The sequence below is a fragment of the Egretta garzetta genome, unplaced genomic scaffold (assembly GCF_000687185.1).
Source record: "Egretta garzetta isolate BGI_Z169 unplaced genomic scaffold, ASM68718v1 scaffold156, whole genome shotgun sequence".
Lineage (NCBI taxonomy): Eukaryota > Metazoa > Chordata > Aves > Pelecaniformes > Ardeidae > Egretta > Egretta garzetta.
Genome location: NW_009260125.1, coordinates 1,240,161 through 1,261,340, shown reverse-complemented (window position 1 = coordinate 1,261,340; position 21,180 = coordinate 1,240,161). Strand labels below are relative to the sequence as shown.

Here is a 21,180-nt window from a genome sequence, read left to right as displayed (position 1 = left end):
CGCTGGTTCGGGGCAAATCGCGAGTAGTGCCCGCTCCCGAGCCAGCTGGGCCGGGGGGATCCTTTCACCCCGGTGAAGGAAATCCTGGAGGAAAAAGCGGTCCTGCCTGCCCCGCGCCCGCCCAGCGGCAGCGCTCTCGTTTCCCGGGAGTTGCCAGGAAAATGCGCTGCAGCAGCGCTCGGACGAAGCCGGTTACATAATCGCCTGTGGAAAAACACCCTGCACGGTCCTGGCGGTTTAGGGAACCTTTTCCTTTGAAGAGGTGACAGTAAGAGATGTTTGTCGCGAGCATTTTTCTTGCGTTGCGTCATGTAAATGCGAAGTGGAAGGTACTAACAAAATCATTTAACGTAATTAGTCCAGTCAAATAATCTCAGTGATCGGCAGTTCTCTCTGGTAAGGATTTAGGGAAAGTATTTGTTGAATGTCTTGACGGCACGCAGCGGAGTTCGTGTTAAACTTCTGCAGAAATGGTTTTTCTAGTGATGACTATGATTTCTTACTCTTCTGTTTGTTAAATGGCGGTTATGAAGTAAGTTTTCACCTTTAAAGGGAAGTACTGTTTGTACTTAGGTATTTTTCTTTATTTTTGAAACTACACTGACTAAAGTGACATTAAAAACTAAAGGTAGTGACAAGAAAGTAAATTCTGTTTTCTGGCAAAAGACCCTTGAAAGAGAGTTATGCATTTTTAAATATTATTACTTAAATATTAGTAGCAGCTTTATCAGTTAATAAAGTAGGAAGCCTGATTAATTTTATAGGTAAGACTTTCAGGAAGACAAGAAGAAGATTTTTACCTTATTAATGCAAAAATTATTGCAACAGTTGTTTTAGAAATGCCCCGAATGTTCTGAAATTGAAGTACCTATTATGAAAAGATAATGGGAATTTTGAATACCTGGAGATCGGAAAGCCCTGTCCGATTGACTCACTGTGATGGAGAGGACACCTTCAGGAGAGGAGGAAGTAAGGGATGACAGTGAAACTGTTCAAATATAAGTAACAGTTAATTGGGCTTCAGCTTTGCCCAAATCAAAAGAGATCCACAGCCTTTTTAAAAGGAAGCAATCCATTATTATTATTTTCTTCAGTTGTAGACTGAGTAGATTTGAGGAATTACCTCAGCAGAAATCTGCTATTTCCTCAGCCTTTATAAGTTCAAGATTGAACCAAACCTGCTAATTCTCCATTCAGAAATAACTTTTAAGTTCTTTTCTGCAAATGGGAAGGCAATTGGTTTGTCTGTGATGAGAAAAATGGAAATGTTGCCATATTAATTAGTGCCTCTATATATAATACCTGCTGTGAAATTTTTTTTTCCTTTGGTCTCATCTATAAATCCCTTCCTGATCTCACTTTATTTTTTGTTCACTCAATTGCTGCAAGTGTGTAGCTCACAGTGTGCTGGCTAGCACTGTAATCATGGTTCTACTTCTAATATGCTCTGAGCCAGCACCATGGTAAATCACTTGGTCATTTGTGTCTAAATGCAGCTTTGAGTAAAAAGGATTTTTCTCTGAACCAGGTGTTGCACTTGGTTTGAATATCCTTAGAAAATCTAGGGAAGAAGTTACATGTTATTTACTGTTTGCATGTAATATCTTAGTATTTAGCAGCTGTATAAAGAAGGGATGATATGGGTTTGAATAGCATACACCTGTGCCCAAGCAGATAAACTGGGCATTACCAAGTGACACTATGAAAACATTTTGCTGCCGTTCTGTCCCTACTGTGAAAAACAAGGTTTGATTACATGTTGTGTGAGTGAAAAGTCAAGTGGTAAGGAATGTATATCAAGATGTATATCAACAGATTTTTCTTGTGTAAGACCTGTTACCGTGGTTGGAGCTGGTAGTGCTACTGTCTGCTGAGTAAGGCTTACGATAAGGTTTCAGTTTTTATTGCTTATACTATTTGGAAATAGTTTCAGTTGTTTAGGTGGAAGTCTCCCATGCTGTGAACTGGTTTTTGAGAGAGGGTTTCGGTAAGGTTCAGCTGTTTCTGAGAATAAGATTGTGGAAATAACAAGTTGTTTATGTGTGTCTATTTAGGTGTGTTTAAATTAAACACTTTGTCTCCTTAAAACACCTACATGTTTAGGATGGTGCCTCAAAAATTACTGGATGGTTCACAGTCGCGTTGGAAATGTGCCTTGACTCTTCCAGAAGAAAAAACCAAACAAACCAAACAACTTTTTATATTAACACTTTTGTTGTTGACTAACAACCAAAGCACTTTGCATTTCATTTAGAGTACATGAAGAGACTTCATAATCTAGAGTTGTGGGGATAGAGTAGAAGGCTGGTTATATGTAGGAAAAGGAGTTGTCATGAAAAATGTTAATGTGTTGTGATGTTTCCAGTTTCCTTGGGTATTTGTGTCTTGCTGTGTCTGGTGTTCTACCATTTGTAATTTCTTTTAATGACTGTGTTTCAGTTAAAGAACCGTCAGGGTGCTGTATCACATGTGCTTCCTGGCTTTCTTGTATGAAGTTCTGGAGATTCAAAACTTCTATATTTGGAAAGGCTGATAACCTTCTAGTTCAACTCATGTGAAAGATGGTCTTTGAACAGTTGCATTCAAGAAAAACACATTTTTTCAACAAAGAAAAACTTCCATTTTCCTTATCTTAACTGATCTGGAAATGATTTGTTGGGTTTTCAGTACATTTGAGGTCAAATGTTATAAATAGTTCTGTAAAATCCATATGTCTATGGGGTGTATGCATATGCAGACAGGGAGAGAGAGGATGTTGTTGGGACAAGCAAAAGTTGAGCTTATGTTGAAATCTAAGTAGATTTAGAAAGAATTTAGGGAAATGTTTATTGCAGAGAAATAACATTGGGTCTTGTGCGCTTGGACTTTGAACTGAAGAGAGGGAATGAAATAGGCAAGCATTTAAATATGTATATAAATAATGACTGTCTAGTAACTTCAAAATAAAAACTAGTTCAGTGCTTGGGCGTTGCTGCACTTCCTGGACAACTCGGGGTTTATAGGGTTTTAAAGGATTATTCTCAGTGTGAGTCTAGAGGAAGTTTGCATAGGAGTTTGTATCTTTCTGGCATGGAGAGAAAAGGAAGAAGAAAATTAAAAGGCTTAGTAAAGGCTTAGTGGAGATAGCAATTGCGCAGTTGCAGACATAAAAGTGCCAGAGTTGATGATAAATGAACTGCTTCAGATCCGGCTTTGCCACATGGATCCTATGGATCAAGGTTTTAACATGATTTCTATCCATTTTATGGAAACAGTTCTTACTTTGCCTCTATGGCCATGTGCTACAAAGGAAATTGGATTTCTACCATAGTATGTTCAAGTGGAGCCTTAGTTTCATTATGTGCAGTAGTATTTATTTTTAGTCATATCTAATTGACAAGTCAGATGGGAAACCTTTACCCTCAGGACAGAGTGCGAGCTTGTAATATTTTAAAACTTCATTTTAGTTAAGAAAAACCTGTGCTAACAGCTTCAACATTACGTAATAACTTAAAATACTAAACCCAAGATGTACAGGCTGTTCACGCACAGGGGTGGCTAAAGTGTGTAAATTCTAACCTGTAAAGTTTGGTTGTTTTTTCTAACAGTAAGGCCCATCCTGGAAAGGTCTGGCTCTGTCATTAACTGCAGTCACATCAGTAGACCAACTGAAACTAATGAACTACTTGTTTGCATAAATACTTACGGGAGTAGAGCTGGTGCCAGAACACTAAACTTGGGGTCCAGATCCTGTAGCTGCGTTGGTACAAGTTTCGTGTTTGCTCTTTTGGAAAAGCTTTGTTGAAAGTCTTCACAAGTGTGAAGGGTCATCCATGGAGATTATTGTTGCTGTTGGAATCCACAGTTCATCTGCCCAGCTGTGTGCATGTGCTATCTTCTCTGTTGATTTTAAAAACTGTCTGTATTTGATTTGTGGTCCAGTTACTGTCTTGCGTAACATAACACAGCTGTAATGCACAAACCTTGCTTCTGTCTGTTGTCAGCCCGAGTCCTGCAGAGCAGGTAAGAAAACTTCCATTCCAGCTTTTGTGTTTTCAACATTCTTCCCTATACATTAAGTAGTCATATGAAATTAGTTGTTTAGGGAGAGCATGACTGCTTCAGCAACAGCACAGAATTACACTGCTCTTGTGCTTTATCATAATGATAGTCTAGGCTGCTCTTTTAAATGTGATGGCCACGTGCCAACTTTTGGATACTTTTATTCAAGACTGCAGTAAAAGATGAGGGTAGAGAGGGAAATAACTTATTCTAATAGGCCTGTAGAGCTAAAGAAATGGGCTACTGGGTCTGTCATCTCTGCTAATATGCATGACCCCTATGGACAACTACTGTCATATCGGGGATCATAACCAAAATGAGATGTGCGTGTAACAGAAAACTTCTGTAGTATTAAGTACAATTCATAAACACGTTTGGGGACTACAAAGTGCTCATATTGGACAAGGACAGTCAGCTGGGGTCCGTGGAAACAAGGGGAAAATAGTTATGTATCATCCCAGTTCCAGGAAGAGGCGTCTTCATGCAGTTGATGCAATGCCCGTGGCTGATCAGATTTAACTCAGGGTTGAGAAATAGCTGGCTCCAGGTACTACTGACGGACCTGACTCTAAAGCCTATTTGCATCTGTATCTGGAGGCATACGAAGGTGTAGCTGATAAGCACTGGTAGTGACCATGAATAACTTTCTGTTGGTTTAGTTCCTCTAATGAATACTAGGAAAGTAGAGGTCAGAATATGTAGTAACGGGAGCCGGCTGCAGTGGGCTGCCTTTTGGGTGGTAGGTAGCTATTGAATTTGCTTGGTTAGAATATGAAATCTTGGAATAGGCAGGCAGAGAGTTTAAGCAGCATCAGTACTAAATGTGAAATCTTGGATGGGGAATAGATTGAAAATGAAGTATTTTAGAGGTAGTGGGAATTGCTGAACCTAACTTGGTGGTGTATGTAACTGAGCTACACTGAGGGAATTCTAAATGGAGGGTATTTAATAAATTACTTTTTCTCTAGCAACACTGGCATAAGCAGCTTGTTTACAGCAGTATATTCCTGTTCTCACCCTTCCCTGTCCTAGGCAGTTTGTTGGTATAAACACTTGCATGGTTACCCAGTGGTGCAGGTGAAAAATAAGTACTTCTCTAGGGGATGGGAAGGTAAGAAGTGACTATCGGCTAGATCAGTTTGTTGAACTAATTCATCATGTGGACACAAATGTTTGTTTTGGCAAGCATGGGGGAACAATGAGGGCAGAAATGGGATGGCTTATGGCGATGGCTGCCTAAGTAATACAGCTGTTGTAAGAATATGCCTAACAACAGATGACTATGGGTAGATGCTTCACATTTGTTTTATTTGTAACTAAAATTGTTTTCTCTGTAATGTCTAAATAAAACTTTGCTTTGTTTTACTGCTGATCCTCAAACTAGATAAGAATGGCAAAGGATTCATCATAATTCTATGAGGTTGTTTATGGAGAAAGCTATTTCTGTTTCTCTTGTCAACTCAGTTCTTCATCTTTCTTTAACAGTACACAAGAGATGATACTTACAGATCTGTTGAGAACATAGAAGAACTGGGCTGGCAACCTATAGCTGTGCTATGAAATGGGTGTATCCAAGAATGGAAGAAGGCTGTACTAGCATGGATTTTTTGTGTTGTGGATGTTTGGAAAATATGGAAACAGGACATCACACAGAATCCCCAGCTGGCTGTTAAAATATCAATTTGAATGAAAATTTCTGCACTGCTTGTTCTTTCTTGCAACTTTTAATGCGAAATCTTAAATAATAAAAGTATTCATAGGTCAGCTAGTTGCAAGCTTGAGACATCATCTTTGTGTGAAATCCTAAGACCAAGAGTATCTGGAATAATTGCTGTTGGAGTCATAAAAAAATATGTATAGTGAAAGAAAAATTCCGAGTTGTGTAGCAGTATATGGTTTGTAGAAAGCTCAGGTTCTTGCTTTGATAAGGCTACAGTGGTATGATGAACAGCCTCAAGTACTGCACAATAAAAGTTTAAATGCATTCAGAATTTTCCAGTCTCAAACTGTTCATTAATTAAAGCAGACAATTTCAGACCTGAAGGAAAAATAAAAACACAGCCAAACTTAGCTGGCAGTCGTTTGATAGTTGAGCAGGCAGGAGACTTTTTTTCAAAAAAGTATGTGTGTGCTCCCTAGTGTTTGCAAATACCTTACCTTTTAGCTGATTTTTTTTTTTTTTTTAGTTTCAAGCCAAAAAGTGTGCTTTTTGCAGTCTTAAAAAATACGTATGTTGAAAGAAAACTTCCAAGTTGTGTAGCAGTACATGTGCTGCAGAAAGCTCAGATTCTTGCTTTGATAAGGCTACAGTGGCATGATGAAGCACAAATCAAATGAGTTTGCTAGGAATTGTATGCTCTCCCTTTTAGGTGATGTGTAGTGCAGCCCAGTTCTGGATGTAGTCTATACAGAGAGACAGCAATTAGAAATGAACCAAACTCATTGCTTCAAAAATAGAGAAAATTAAGGATATTTGGAAAGCTATGAAATATTTGCAAGGTAAGTGTGACTTTTTGTGGATGTTGTTTGGGTTCCAGTAAACTATAGGTTCATAGTAACTCTTTCTTAAAGTTTCTGGCTTATGAATTTGTTAAATAAGGACCACATTTCTGTGTAGAAAAGGCAAAATCTGTTCTGGCATACTTCACTGTTAGTAGCATCACTGTATGCTTAGTAGGGGGAGCTACATCTTTTTCAGTTATGGAGTGGTGGATGTTAGAGGCGACTGGGTGGAAATGGTGAAGACTCACAATAGATTTTATGTTGATGCATTTCTTCAAATATAGTTAAAATAATTTGGCTTGAAGCCCTGCTGTGGTTAAAAGACCATTTAAAAGTAAAAATGTCAGAGTGCTTCTTGTAACGTTAATGTATCCTGTTTCCAACCTTATTTCAGAACAGAAAGAGAAAGCGTTAAAATGTTTAACTAAACTTTTAATTATTTTCCTAAATAAACAGAAGCCTCAAAGCAAAAATGTTTGTATCCAAGTTTTCAGTTATATAAGCAATGCTAAAATAAACAATTGACCACAAACCTGTTGTCCGAAGGGCTGTATCCTGTTTACAGGTGTAAGCCTGCTTACCGTTGACGTAAGACACGGGGTTTCCATGCCATGTCCTGCCTTACCTACAACTTCTCTCTTGCCTTGTGGATTATTAGGGCTCTCTTAGTATTTGATGCTGGAAAACCAGTTATGTGAGCTCTGCGTTTTGATTCATGTTGGGCTTCATCCCATTCATCACCCAGTGGCATTCTCCCCCTCTGTCTAGAGTACCTTCTGGCCTCGTGCATTTGGCATGACTAATGGTCTCCTTCAGTAGTTTGTATGTCTTGGTCCATTTCCTTTTCTGAATTTTCAGTTGAAACGGTAAAGCACCTCTGAGCACCAAGAGGGTGGTTGCGTTGAGTCTTGCCTGAGCCCCTCTTACAAGTGGTGGCAACCCACTTGGCCTTGTTTGGGGGTAAGTCACCTCATCCCAAAGGATGGGTTCCATTTATTAAGAAAGCAGTTGAATGCTTTTAAGTAGAAGAGTAGTTTTCCTCTTTGTTTAAAAGTGTGGAAAATGGAAGATTTCTTGTGGAACCTTGCAATAACAAATACTCACCGAGGACATAACCCATTCCCCCTACCCCTCCTGAGTGAACCCTACTCCAGTTTCATTTTGGTGTCTCTGTCGCTCATAATTTGGCTGGCAATCCAATGTTTAAATTTATTTCTCAAGCATCAAACAATTATTTTCTTGGGGAAGAATTCAGGAAAGCTGGATGAAAAATCAGCTCATTTCTGATTGGATGTTTTCTAATATTTAAAATATACCTGCCAAATCTCCTTGTCTGTAGAGGCTTTCTTTTGCAAAAGGGTAAGAATCTCCTTGGACTAATAACTGGTTGAGTTTATTTTAAGCTAATGATTGCTGGCTTTCAAGAAATTATCATCTACCATTTTTAAATAAGAAAATTAGATTTCTTCTACTGTATTCCATGAATATTCTAGGATATATTTTTACCAGTTTAAAGGAAACAGAAATGAACTTGCAAGATTGATACTTCAAAGGAATCTACAGTTCCTCAGGAATACTTCCTCAGTTAATTGTTTGTAAATGTGTCCCTTTCTTATGCATGTAAAAGGGTTTAAAGTATTCTGTGAGCTCTGAGGTCTTTCATCCCTTCAGTTGCTTATGGAATACTAATGAAAGCCATGTATGTGCATCATGTGGAAAATATGTTGGCAGACAGATACCTGCAGTGCCTTAAATGCTTTGGCATTGTCTTTGTGTAATCAGCATAGCTGATCCCTACTTCCCCTAGAGGTTTATACTTTCAGCATAAGATCAAAGGTTTATATGAAAATTTAAGCAGAAGTAGAATTCATCTATTTTAGAGATGAATGAATAGATAAACAGAAGCTTAAAAATAAAACCTTAGGCACTCCAGTCTCTCATATAAGATGTCTTGTAGGAACAATAATTACAGGAGTTATATATATTTAAAAATCAGACATCTGAGATGTTAACAGAAGAATTTCCTTGAATTAAGTACCTATCTGATTAAACTTTTGTGATTTGTTTTCATGATGCTTTCTAGAAGAGTAGATGTTTTATGCTGTGTCTGCGTGCTTTGCTAAATTAATAAGCTGACTTGGCATTGAAAATGCTCATTGAGGAATCCCACCCCCACCCCCCCACCCTCTTAGATTAAAGTAACAGTTAAAATGTCCACTACAGTTTTGGGGATATTCTGTCTGCCTTTTCATGGCACTGATGATTTTTGTTACCATTGATATCTGCTTATTGGTCTAGAGCAAGTTGGGTGGCTGTTCCATTGAAGGCTGATTCCAGTAAATGTTTAGTGGGACAGAGGAAAAAAGCCTAGGAGTATCAACAGTTAAATTAAAATTATAATGCAGATGTCGTGTATTATTGCTAAATAGAAAATACATAAATGGAGTGGTTTCAGTAAAACTACAGGGAAACTAGAGTACAAAGCAATTACATTAAAACAAGATTATGACCAATGGTACTACTTAGCAAAAAATGGTATCAGCAGTGTTTTCTGAATGTTGTTCATGCTTCTTTATTAGAAGTGAATTTTGAGATGTTAATGTTTTATCTCTACTGTATGGCAAAATAATGGTTATTTTGTTAATAAAATTTCACAGTATTTATCAAGTGCCATGTGTTTGCAACTGCCACCATACTTTCTGTTTAGTAAGTTGCTGCTGGAATAGCAAGGACAGGCTCTGCATTTTAAATTAGATTATCCCCAGTAAATGCATTTGGGTTCAATTTGATAGCACTTATAAGTGTGTAAAATCTTAGCTGTAATGTTGCAGTGACAATATATTTTTTTTTTTCCTGTAATATGAACTTAGGGAGGGGCACAGTGAGTTATGGATATCCAGCTACTTAGAAAAAGATCTCATTTAGGAAGTAATTTCTAAGAAAACTATGGACTTTAATTATGTTCTCTGAAAATGTTGTTTGAGTGACCTGGCTTTGGTACATCAGCCCAGTGCTTCTCATATGAGTATACAGCTAAAGTTTGAGTATCTGAGTTAATGAAATAGTCTAAAACATGTGGGGGAGAGTTTTCCACAGGACAAACTTCATAATTTGTCATTTACCGTTATTCCTGCGCCTAAGCAGTGTATCATGCTGTCTCTTCATTACTGGTCATCTTCTAATTTTTATCAGGTAGAGCTTGTAAGTACCAGAAAGTTGTGCACTTTTTAAAATGGCAACCTATTTTTTTTAAAAACTGTCAGAGTAGCGTATTTACTTTCAACTGAAATGTCGAAGCATTTAGCTTCAACTGAATTGCTTCAGCAATTTTTAAAATAAAATAGGGTTATTTGTTTATTTCTACCTTGGATATAATGAGATCAATAGGACTCCATATTCCTAAACTCTGCAACGCTGGAGTGCAGTTTGGAATAGGAGACTGACTACTGAGCTCGCAGTTTTCTAAGTCATGTGCCGGAATTGTGGCTTTACAGAAATAAGCTTGTCTGAGTTATTTTGTGGTATTCCAATCTTCTGTGGCCTTTCCCTAGTCAGTTCAGTTACAACTGTATCAAAATTGTGTTTAAAATAGTTACAATAAGCTTTTCCTTCCTTTTGGACAGAATAGGAAATAGGTCCAAACGTCTTTTGTGTTCTGACTGCTCTGCGTGTACATACATCTTATCTTGTTGGTAGAAGTAATGTGTTATTGCTGCTACGTGAGGCTGCTGCTCTTACTACAAAACAAAGTTACTATATAGGAAAATCTGAAGGTACTGTATAGTTGCAGTGTCTCTTGGATGGGTTTGCAGGAATGTGCTAAATCAAGCACTGAACGTCCTAAGTTTCAGGAGGAACTTACTATTATTCCAAAACGTAAATTAAGGAACCCTTCCCCCTCACTCTTGCAGTTGGTAGATAATAGTGTTAGTATCTGAAGCTCTGCATACCCGGGAGTAAAATTCTGCCTGAACTACAAAGAGATCTCATGTCTACTTGCCACAGCATGTTTTTGAAGTCTTTTGTGTAATAGAAACTGTTTTAAAAGCATATTTTGTTGAGGAAAAAATCCAGTAGATCATAAAATAAGAAGGGCAGGCTTGATTCTAATGTGTGTGAGACCATTCAATCTTATGAATGTTGATGTTAGTCCAAGAAGAGATTGATTAATTTAAAATTTATTTTAGTTCTCCTCAAAAAGATATGGATAAGAAAATGGGTGAAGAGCAGCCCTTGAATGCGTGTAACCAGTACCCTAAAGAAGCGGTGAGGAAACGTCAGAATTCGGGTCGAGGTTCCAGGGGCAGCGATTCTTCCAGGACCTCCAGGAAAAGCTTCAGGCTGGACTACAGATTAGAAGAGGATGTAACTAAATCAAAGAGAGGCAAAGACGGGAAATTTGTCAACCCGTGGCCAACGTGGAAATCACCAACCTTGCCAAATATTTTGAAATGGTCCCTCATGGAAAAAAATAACAGCAATGTGCCATGCTCAAAGCAGGTAAATACTTGCATGTTTTCTGTTCTTGATTTAGACTGCTTTTACTTCTGCTCTAATCAATAAAACAGGACAGTTTCTAACTAATACTTACTAGGCATCTTTTGGAGACTTTTTTAAGTGTTGTTTTTCTAATTTTTATTATCACTTTATTCTTTTCAAAAGGTGGGTTACTGCTTTCTGCCTCTGTAGTTTTTTTCTCCTTTCTGTTAGTTCCACACCCTTTGATTTACCCAACTCAGTTTATATTTACAAAACCAACAAAAATGTCCCCTTAGCTCAGTCATAAACTACAGTTGCATTCTTTCATTTTTAATAGGTGTTACCTTATAAAGCATACTAACATTGTTCGTATTGGATGAAAGAGCTGTGGCACATCTCATTGTAAAAATTTTGCCCTTTTTCTTTTCCCAGACTGATGTTTACTACATACGCTGCATCTTTTTCATAAAAATGCAATGAATAGTTGCTGTCATTTACTTATGGAAGTGTTTGCAAATCCATGTTTTTCTGTTTTGGTACATCAGGAAAAAAATTGCATATTTTAAAACTAACGTGAGCAAGTATTTCTACTGAAATACTAAAGGTACAGTGTCAGTTTACTGGGGAATACCTTTATTTGTTCTTGGCGTATTGCTTCTGTCAGATATTGTATATAAAGAAAGCGGGGGAAGCAACCTCAGAGAGAAGCTTCTTTTCTGTGAAGAGTAATAGATACTGGAAAGCCACGGGTTATCTCTGTGGCCACAGCAAGTGTTAGCATGGTCACAGTTTTGACAGGAATACGTCTTGGTGTATTTTCTAAAGTGTTGAATGCACTTTGGAAAAATCTGTGCTGAAGGGTGTGCAACCAGGAAAAGCATTTTTGAACAAATAGGAGTTAATAATGCTTTTAAGCATCTGAGGAGGCAAGCATAAGCTATAAATCTCACAGTCAGTATTTAGCAAAGACCTTACACTTTTCATTTTTATCTTATGTGAATTAACTGTGAAGGAAGGAATTTGATCAGCTTTACAGACAGGAAGGCCGTGTTACTTATTAATGTGATGGTCAGAGGTTTGGGGATTTTTTTTTTAAGGATATGTGGCACAGAACATGTTTAAGGGAGAAATCTTGGCTGTAGTTGTTCTGTAATAATAACAACTGGACTTCAGAAAGAAGGACAAAAAACATATTTTAGTCTTGGGATCCCTTCCAGCAATTTACTGTTTTAAATTTCGTATCTTATTTCTAGACGTTATCTGCACCTTGTCGTAGTAACAGCGGTTGTGTCTCAGTGCGTACAGCTTTCTAGGCAGTGTGCTGCATTATGATACTTTGGCCACATTTTTGTGTAAAATTCATGCCTTGACTTTTTCAATTGCCTTTGACCGTTGCCCTATTCTGTATGTGTACAGTAGGCTTCATGTTTTGCCAGAAACCTGGTTAGTGTCTGAAGTATCTTGAAGGCAGTGCTAAGGTGTACTACAGAGTGCAGAATATACAGCTCTGCTGGCTTTGGAGAACTGCAGCGCTCCCCTTTAATTTACAAAGTATCCCTGCAATAAAGGACAATTACAAAGAAATCTACACTGTACCAGTTGTAAAGCTCTCTCTCTGACCCAGTTGGGATTAATTCTGGACTGATTTTATTGCTTTGCATCTGAAATTTTTTAGTTAAGTGTCTGCAATTATTCAGCAGCTCAGTGAAGTAAATCAGAAATACAAAAACCTAGATAAGGATCAATGAAATGCACTTCTTGGGTCCTCAGCCATTTTGATGCTTGTTCCAGCTATGTTTCCTCCACATTTAATTTAACCTGTAAAGCACTTCTGAGCATGTTTAAAATTCAAACTAAGGGCTCCATACTTTATGTAGTATTGCTAGATAGCATATCCTTTGAGCAGACTCCTACTTCAGTTTCCACACTGAGTGTGCCTAGTGATACCCTGCTATGCTGGGCAGGTTCCATTTATCTGTACCAAGTGCTTTGCATATGTAAAAAAAGCGTATTATCTGGGATATGTACTTCACTGTGTAAAAGCTATATGTATTATGATCACGCCTTCACAACAAACCTCTGTCATCATCCAGAATGCATAGACCTTTTGTACTTTCATTACAGGCTTTACTAATAACTTTTTTTTCAGTGCTGTTGAAGTGTCTTTAATTATTAGTTGTTGGATCAACGATTTAGATTGTTCTCATTTCTGTAAAATCCAGTGGTATTCCAGTACACACTAAGCGCCAAAAATCCTAAGCTAATTAGCTAGTCTTAACCAAAGCCCGTCATGTGTTTCTTCTTGCTTTGCATTAGGAAGGAAAAAAGAACATGGGAGGGGGAAGGGGCACAGCAGGAAGAATTTTTGTATTACTCCAGTGGTAAAGATAAGACAGTATTAGGCGCATTTTGCTTATGTTGGTAGCTGATTTGACATTAATGCCATATTTCAAAGGTCTGTTATAATTCTTGTAGTATTAGTATGTTTCTGGTTAGTCTGACAGACAACAAGATGTACTATAGCAGGATGAAGGTTCTATAAGATTATGTGTTTTGTTAATTATGTTGTTTTAAGAATTTCATATGACATATACTGCCAATAGAACTTGCATTTTAGTTTGAAATCTTATGAGTTGACTAATGAGTCCTTATTGGTTTAAAAGGTAATTTGGGGGATTTTAGTGTACTTTGTAAAATATTAAAAAAAAAAACAAACCACAAAAAAACCCAAACCCATGCACTGAGAAGTAATTTCTTTAGCTATTTCCCTGTGTGATTTACTACGATAGCTCAAAATAATGCCTAATTTCTGATCTCATCTCCCAAGGAATCACTGATTTAGATCAGATGCCTGTGTATCACAAACCTGTAGATCTCACAGAGTCAGTGCTTTCCAAGTTACACTGCCTTTGTGCTCTTGGTTTGCCTTGAATTTTTGTTCACAGAATTTTATTTAAATAGGTTGGGATACTAGCTGTTCAAACTGTGCTACTGTTTATTTATCAATCATCCTGTCTGCATGTCCTTTAGAAATGCCTTTTATAGTCATTAGTTTTACCTTTAAATCAACTGTTCAAAATACTTAATAGCGTTGGTCCTAGTGACATCTCTGTAAAGCCTTTAATAGTGTAAATGTGTTGTGGTTTAACCCCGGATGGCAGCCCAGCCCCACCCAGCCGCTCGCTCACTCTGCCACAGCAGGATGGGGGAGAGAATCAGAAGAGTGAAAGTGAGAAAACTCACGGGTTGAGATAAAGACAGTGTAATAGTGAAAGCAAAAGCCGCATGAGTGCAAGCAAAGCAAAACAAGGAATTCATTCATGGCTTCCCACTGGCAGGCAGGGGTTCAGCCATCTCCAGGAAAGCAGGGCTCCATCACGTGTAATGGTTACTTGGGAAGACACACTCCATCACTCCAAATGCCACCACCACTCACCCCCCTTCCTCCTTCTTCCCCCAGCTTTATAAGCTGAGCAGGACATTGTAAGGTCTGGGATACCCCTTTGGTCAGTTGGGGTCAGCTGTCCTGGCTGGGTCCCCTCCATCTTCTCATGCACCCCCAGCCTCCTGGCTTTGATGCTGCGTAAGCACTGTTCAGTCTGTTATCAACACTGTTTTGGTCACAAATCCAAGGCACGGCACCATATTGAGCTACTATGAAGAAAATTAACTCTATCCCAGCCAAAACCAGTACAATATGTTTAAGTCCCAGTTAAGAACTTACTGTTCACATCTGCCAATTGGTGGTTCTTAATCCATTTAGTATTCTTTGTTAATACTGCATGATACTAATTTTAAAAACTAGTTTATGTCAAATGTCAGCAAAAATAAAGTGGATTAATTTAGAATTTGCAGAATAATTTGTAGTCTACCTTTACAACTACTTAAAAAGAACATTTTCTTTAAAAATGTACTTAGTGACCTAAATTGCATTATGACAATTAATTATTAAATTCCATATCTGAGTTTAATTTCCTTGATATAATCTGATTTGTTGACTTAACTATGTGTAATTTGGTGGGCTGTCCTAATTTCCATTTTTGAGCATTATATTAGTTTTGTGGGTCTTTCACTCTTTTTTTTTTTAATTGAAGTGTCAAAATATAACACTCTCTATGGTTCAGATTTCTCCTGTCAGTGTGATTCCTACGTACTTAGGATGAAATAGAGATAAAAAAGTGATTCTGTGATTCTGTGTTTCTTTCTTCGAGAAGCAGCAGTTTGTCTCAGTCTAATACTCATACTTTTTTTGTTCTTGTATGAATTGATTGTATTGTACTAACCTTATATCCAGCATTATAGAAGGCTATCTATTTCTCTTTCCTGGAGACAGTAATGAAACTTTTTCAGTAGACACATCTTGTGCATTAGCTCTCAGAAAAAAGCAGTTTCATTAATATTTTATTCCTTACAGTAAGATTGCAGGGGGGTGGGGTGTTTTTTTCCCAACATACGCCCTCCAAATCAATAAAATATTGTGTAGAAGGTAACTTTCCTGAAGCTGTCAGGACTGTTTTAGCAAGGGAAATCCTAGACTCCTAAAGTGTCACAGCATCAGCTGGGCTTTTAAGGGAGCAGGAGGTTAGCTCTGTATCAGCTCCCTGACAGCACTAATCTACTGTCCTAGATCTGGAGAATGAGAGCAGCAACCATGATGGGGAGGCTCTGACAAGGAACCAGAGGTGCTGGGACATCTGTGATTACCAGGGAGAGAAGAGTGTCAGGAGTCTGCAGAAGGTGCCTAACAGAGGAAAATTCTTCTAAAGTGATGTCAGGAGTTCAGACCAGAACTGTTTGTGAGGAGAGCCTTAGCCACACTGTGGCACAACCGGAGACGGTCAAAAGTCCCAAGAAGACTTTTTTTGTTTTGTTTTGTTTTTAATAGGAAAACTCTTTATTTATTACAAATAAAGCTTCTGCATAAGCTTCTCAACCAAACTGCAGTGAAGAATGTAACTCCTGTTTAAAATGAGAGAATGAGCAGTGGTTTGATGATGAGTTTCAGTAGATGATGTACAGCCATGGCCTCCTTTGTGCCATCTGTCTTCCTGAGGCTGCACAGAGAGTCAAATTTGGAAGCTGATTGAGATGAAAGCTGCATGTTTTCCTCCTCTGGATTAATGTTCAGCTGGATCAGTTCTCTGACCTGTCAGACTTGAGTGGGGACTGCATAAGCATTAAGGCTGGAACAAGAGGGCAGGTGGGGGAAGGTTTCCATAACTTTGTTACACCGGAGTATGGATTTAGGTTGATTTAAGTCATTCATGGGACTACATCCTGCACATACAGGGAGATCAGTATAGTGATTTATTCAGTAATAGTTAAACTTTAATTACCTAGAAGGCTTCAATAAAACATTGCAAGAAGCATAGCGAAGTGCCTAAAGGACCACCTTGAGAATGGGATCTGGGGTTTAGTTTGTGTTTTACCAATGTTCATTGAATTATTGGCAGGATGGAAAGAGAATGGTAAAAGCTAACATTAGCCAAGTGAGGTTAACCTCCCTGTGCTGCTTCTATAGGTAATGGAGAGCGAGGGCCTGCTGAAGGCTGACAGAACACAGTTTTTGCGGAACGCCGTTGGGAACGTCACGTTCTCTTTCATCTGTGGGTTTGTGACTTATTTGTGGTAGGATTTAGGGGATGCATCCTTTAATTGCACAAGCTAGACTTGAGCATTTGTTACAGCAACAGTGTGTGTATATATTCTTTTCCAGGACAGGAAGGCCAACCAGTGGCAAAGCCTTTCCCAGGATATTGTTAGTCCCTTGCAGTGCTTTCATTGCAACACTTTTGGACTCTTTCTCAACGAGTAGGTCTCCTGGCCTGATGGGCTACTCTCGGGCTCTCTCTTTTCTCTCTTGTCAGAGAAGTGAAAATGTTACAAAAAACTGAGATGAAATTAGGAAGAAGTGGGTGGGAAAATGGCCATTAGTAAGGCATTGGGTTTGTGTTGCAGTTCTCTGGTTGCCTGAAAATATAAACAAAATGCAAGTCTTGACTGTAATGATTTGTGTCTTGTATGCAGATTTGTTCCACGGCCAAGTACATTCTGAAATCTCTCATGCATATTGTGTTCTTTTTTGTTAGGAACTCGATAAAGAGCTTCCAGTGTTAAAACCTTACTTTGTTCAGAAGCCGGAACTTGCTGGGAAGACAGGAACTGGTATGCGAGTCACGTGGTTGGGACATGCCTCCGTTATGGTGGAAATGGATGAACTCATATTTCTTACTGACCCAATCTTCAGCCAGCGAGCTTCCCCTACTCAGCTGGTGGGTCCCAAGCGCTTCCGAGGACCTCCGTGCACAGTAGAGCAGCTCCCCAAAATAGATGCGGTCATGATCAGCCACACACATTATGATCATTTGGACTACAACACTGTAACGAGTTTAAATCAACGTTTTGGGAGTGAGCTGCGCTGGTTTGTGCCTCTAGGGCTCTTGGACTGGATGCAGAGATGTGGTTGTGAGAACGTGATTGAACTGGATTGGTGGGAAGAGAACTGTGTCCCTGGTCATGATGCGGTAACTTTTGTCTTCACCCCTTCTCAGCATTGGTGCAAAAGGACTGCAACAGATGATAACAAGGTTCTCTGGGGCAGCTGGTCTGTTTTGGGACCTTGGAATAGGTTTTTCTTTTCAGGAGATACTGGATATTGTGTGGCTTTTGAACAGATAGGTAAAAGGTTTGGACCTTTTGATCTTGCAGCCATCCCCATTGGAGCTTACGAGCCAAGGTATGAAAATCAAAGTTTGGTCAAAATACATAAATGAAATTATATACTGATGACAAAAAAAAATACACCCAGAAGTGAAAACTTTAGGTATACTTAAATTAAGATTTTACAATAGAATACAGAGGCAAAAGAAGGAAATGGCTGAATGACAGAAAAAAAAAAAAGCAATTGGATGATGCAGCTGAAATGTCTAGAATACTTGCCTGCATATGTGTGGTGTTCCTGGGGGGGCGTTGGGGGGTGTTTCTTCAGTCTTAAGCACAGCAAGGATGAATCAGCTGACTTTCTTCCATGACAAATGTTGAGTAAAAATCTGGGATTACTTTGTGGCTTTTTCTTTTAAGTAGCATCACTTAATCCAACCCGTTTAGGTGCATGCAATTTGCAGCATTTTTCTCTTGCTTCAGTCCTTACGCTGTTTTTGCAACTTCTCTGAAGATAAAGATGAATCCTTTATAGAGTGTGAAAGATCTGTTGTTTAAGCATCTGTATCCTACTTATGACAGGGTATCTAAACTTCTAGATGCTAAAGCTCATATAATGCTGGAAGCAGAGCATGTACAGGCTGGGAAAGGAAGATAGGAATCAGAATAACATGGTAAAAATCCAGTATCTTTCAAGAATTGCCAGGTTCTCCCTTCTGCTTTACCACCCGTTCCCTTAGGCTGTCTTCTGAAGCACATGCTTTTTGGTGTGTGCTGCTAGCATGAAATTTTTTCAGGGATGGGTTTAAATCTACAGCCTTAATGCCTCAAGGCACCAGTAATATATCCTTATACTATTAAAGATATAGATAAGAGAAAAAAAACCTTTTGAAAAGAGGAGTGAAAATCATGAACTGCTGTTTTGTGGGTGTATCAGTATATTCCAGCTTGTTGATTTTGAGTGTTCTGTATGTTGTTCAGACGTACATACTCCATAATTTTTTTGATTAGGTGAGGGTGTTGTTTTTTTTTTTAAGATTCTTTGCAACTTACCCAATGAAAATAAAGAAGAAATCTTGCACTGAATTAGGTGACACAAAAAAAATCTATGTGTTTTGGTAGGTGGTTTATGAAATACCAGCACGTGGATCCTGAAGAAGCAGTAAGAATCCATATTGATGTTCAGGCGAAGAAGTCCGTAGCAATTCACTGGGGGACCTTTGCTTTAGCAAACGAGGTAAATTTCAACCCCGTACGTGAGTTTGGATTTCCTGAGTACACAGTCATCAGTGCAGCTTTGCTCTTGCAGCTTAACCTACATATCTCTAAATGTATACTTAAAACGTAAACTTTGGATGACTGACAAGTTGTTACTATATATACTGCCGTTAAAAACAATGCTTTGCTTTTCGTAACCAATTACATAAAGTATTTCCATGGTTAAGATTGATTTGAAAGTTCAGAGTTACTGAAACAAATGTGGAGGATTTCTGGTATCCAGAAGCTGAGGAACATGGAAGATGGGGACACGTATGCAATAATAAAAGTAAACTCAGGGGTGCATCACTTGGAGACAGTAAGAATTGCGTGCTTCTAGGTCAGTACAGTATTTATTAATCTGTCTAGTAAATAAATTGAATAGTATTTTTGATAATTGATTCATAAATACCAGCAAGCATATGAAAAAATGAGTTATGCTGAGTTGTTGATTTTTTTATTTTTTCATTCCTCCTCCTCCCCCCACCCCCAAGTTCTAATAAGGATGTTGCCCAGGTACCTTAACAGTGACTAAAAATGCAGCGAAAGGGAATTATCTACACCTACTCTGATACACCGTGTCTGGTAGCTTTTTTTCAATTTTATCTTTGCACCAGTTGCACCACTTTATCTTATAGCTCAGCCCTGATGCCGTTAGCTATGTTCACCTGACACATCATGTTTTCTTTAACTTGGATGTAACCTTTTCTATCCATGATGCTTCTAATAAGCTGTGTCACTAGTGCCCACGGTGCAAGTGCTATTGTGTATTTAGAAGCAGAAAAAAATGGATTTCTCCCTGATGATGCCTTTTCTGAAATGTAACAAATAGAACAAAGTAACTTCAGGGGAACCTCATTGAAATGGCACTGTTTTTTAAACTGTAAAGCTAACAACTTTGTTTTACTAAACGAGAGAAAGCGGCATCTGCTGACCTGCCAACCAGCCCTTCCTGCTCCCTGCGAGCTATAAGGAATCCCCTGTTCCTGCTTCTGGGAGATCTAGTGCAGTACACTTAAGAAGGCTGACTTTGGGATGATAGGTTGTGCCTTCCTAGTTACTCTACAACTGTAAATTGGCATTCTGATCATTTAAAAACTGAAAATGAAATCAAACATTTTAATTTGACAAATATACCACCCCCTCGCCCCTGCTTTTAGATGATGTTTAAAAAGTAAACCATTTCTTGTTTAGAGCAGCAATATTCTTTTTTTTTTCCTCCCAAGTGCTGCAGTGGTGTCTTTTCCCTCATATTATTCTTATTTTTCCAGTATTACTTGGATCCTCCAGTTAAACTGAATGAAGCTCTTGAAAGATACGGCTTGAAAAAAGACGACTTCTTTATCTTAAACCATGGAGAATCACGGGACTTGAGTACAAATGATGGATTTGAATAATGAAGCAGTAGCAGTTCCTTCTAAGCCTCGTTTGATTTGAACTAGCAATTAATGTTACATATATTAACATGATGTACTTACAAAGTAGATTTTTTGGAGTGAATTGGATTTTTAGATGCCAGGTTTGTCAGTTTCAGAACTAAACCTTGCATACCGCTTTCATGATAAATTTAGTAGTTATATTGTTTATAAATTTTAAGAGGTCATCTAAAAACTGGTTAATATATAAGGTATTGTCCAGGAATAATTTGCAGTTTCAACTCTTATGTACACCACTGATAAATTACTGTGGGGTTTTAGGTTGGGTTTTTTGGGGGGGGTGTGTTTGTTTGTTTGTTTGTTTTCTTTAAAAACACTTCATCTTACCTGCAACAGCAATAATAACCTCAGCACAGGACATACGCTTAGAATTAATGGCTGACTTGAATTAGTCATTGTTAGAATGTCATCTCCCGCTTGTCAGTCATTAATCTTCAGGTTATGCCCTGTACCGTGATAGCTTCACTGTATGGTTGTGGGGTGGAGTCTTCCAATACAGCCGTGTTGTTAAAGCACAAGCACAGTAAAATAATTATTTTACTGATTGCTTCTACATTTGCATATACTGACAAACCACAAAAGCTGAATTTTACAATGATCTAAAGAAATGTGCCTTTTAAAGAGAGATATAATTTAATATTGCATCATTGATGCGTAAAACTTAACTGCTGGCCAGAGTATCTGCACACTGTCATTGTTTTGTCAATATTTTTAAGTTAGGCCTGAATGTGTCTAAAATAAGTTTCTTGTCAAATGCAGTACATGAAGTCGAAGAATCCCTTAATGGCGCTTGTCTTTGCATTGC

At 38.3% G+C, this 21,180-nt stretch overlaps 1 protein-coding gene across 2 annotated transcripts; it reads left to right on the top strand.

Moving 5' to 3' along the window:
• Positions 1-114: 114 nt before the first annotated feature.
• Positions 115-21,180, top strand: NAPEPLD (N-acyl phosphatidylethanolamine phospholipase D). Of its 2 annotated transcripts, none has more exons than XM_009641379.2 (5): positions 115-396; positions 10,731-11,043; positions 17,112-17,758; positions 18,805-18,919; positions 20,211-21,180. In XM_009641379.2, exons 2-5 carry the CDS (start codon positions 10,747-10,749, stop codon positions 20,334-20,336), a joined length of 1,185 nt encoding a protein of 394 aa, XP_009639674.1. In that variant the 5' UTR covers positions 115-396; positions 10,731-10,746; the 3' UTR covers positions 20,337-21,180. The 2 variants fall into 2 exon arrangements, with proteins under 2 accessions (XP_009639674.1, XP_035752758.1); XM_035896865.1 differs by lacking the exon at positions 115-396 and adding an exon at positions 6,252-6,540.

What these genes read in the sequence shown, in the direction of transcription:
- NAPEPLD (XM_009641379.2), top strand. Translation starts at nt 10,747, where the DNA reads ATGGATAAGAAAATGGGTGAAGAGCAGCCCTTGAATGCGTGTAACCAG. An exon ending in ATTGGAGCTTACGAGCCAAG is followed by an intron (nt 17,759 to 18,804) that starts GTATGAAAATCA and finishes GTGTTTTGGTAG; the next exon opens with GTGGTTTATGAAATACCAGC. An exon ending in CCTTTGCTTTAGCAAACGAG is followed by an intron (nt 18,920 to 20,210) that starts GTAAATTTCAAC and finishes TTATTTTTCCAG; the next exon opens with TATTACTTGGATCCTCCAGT.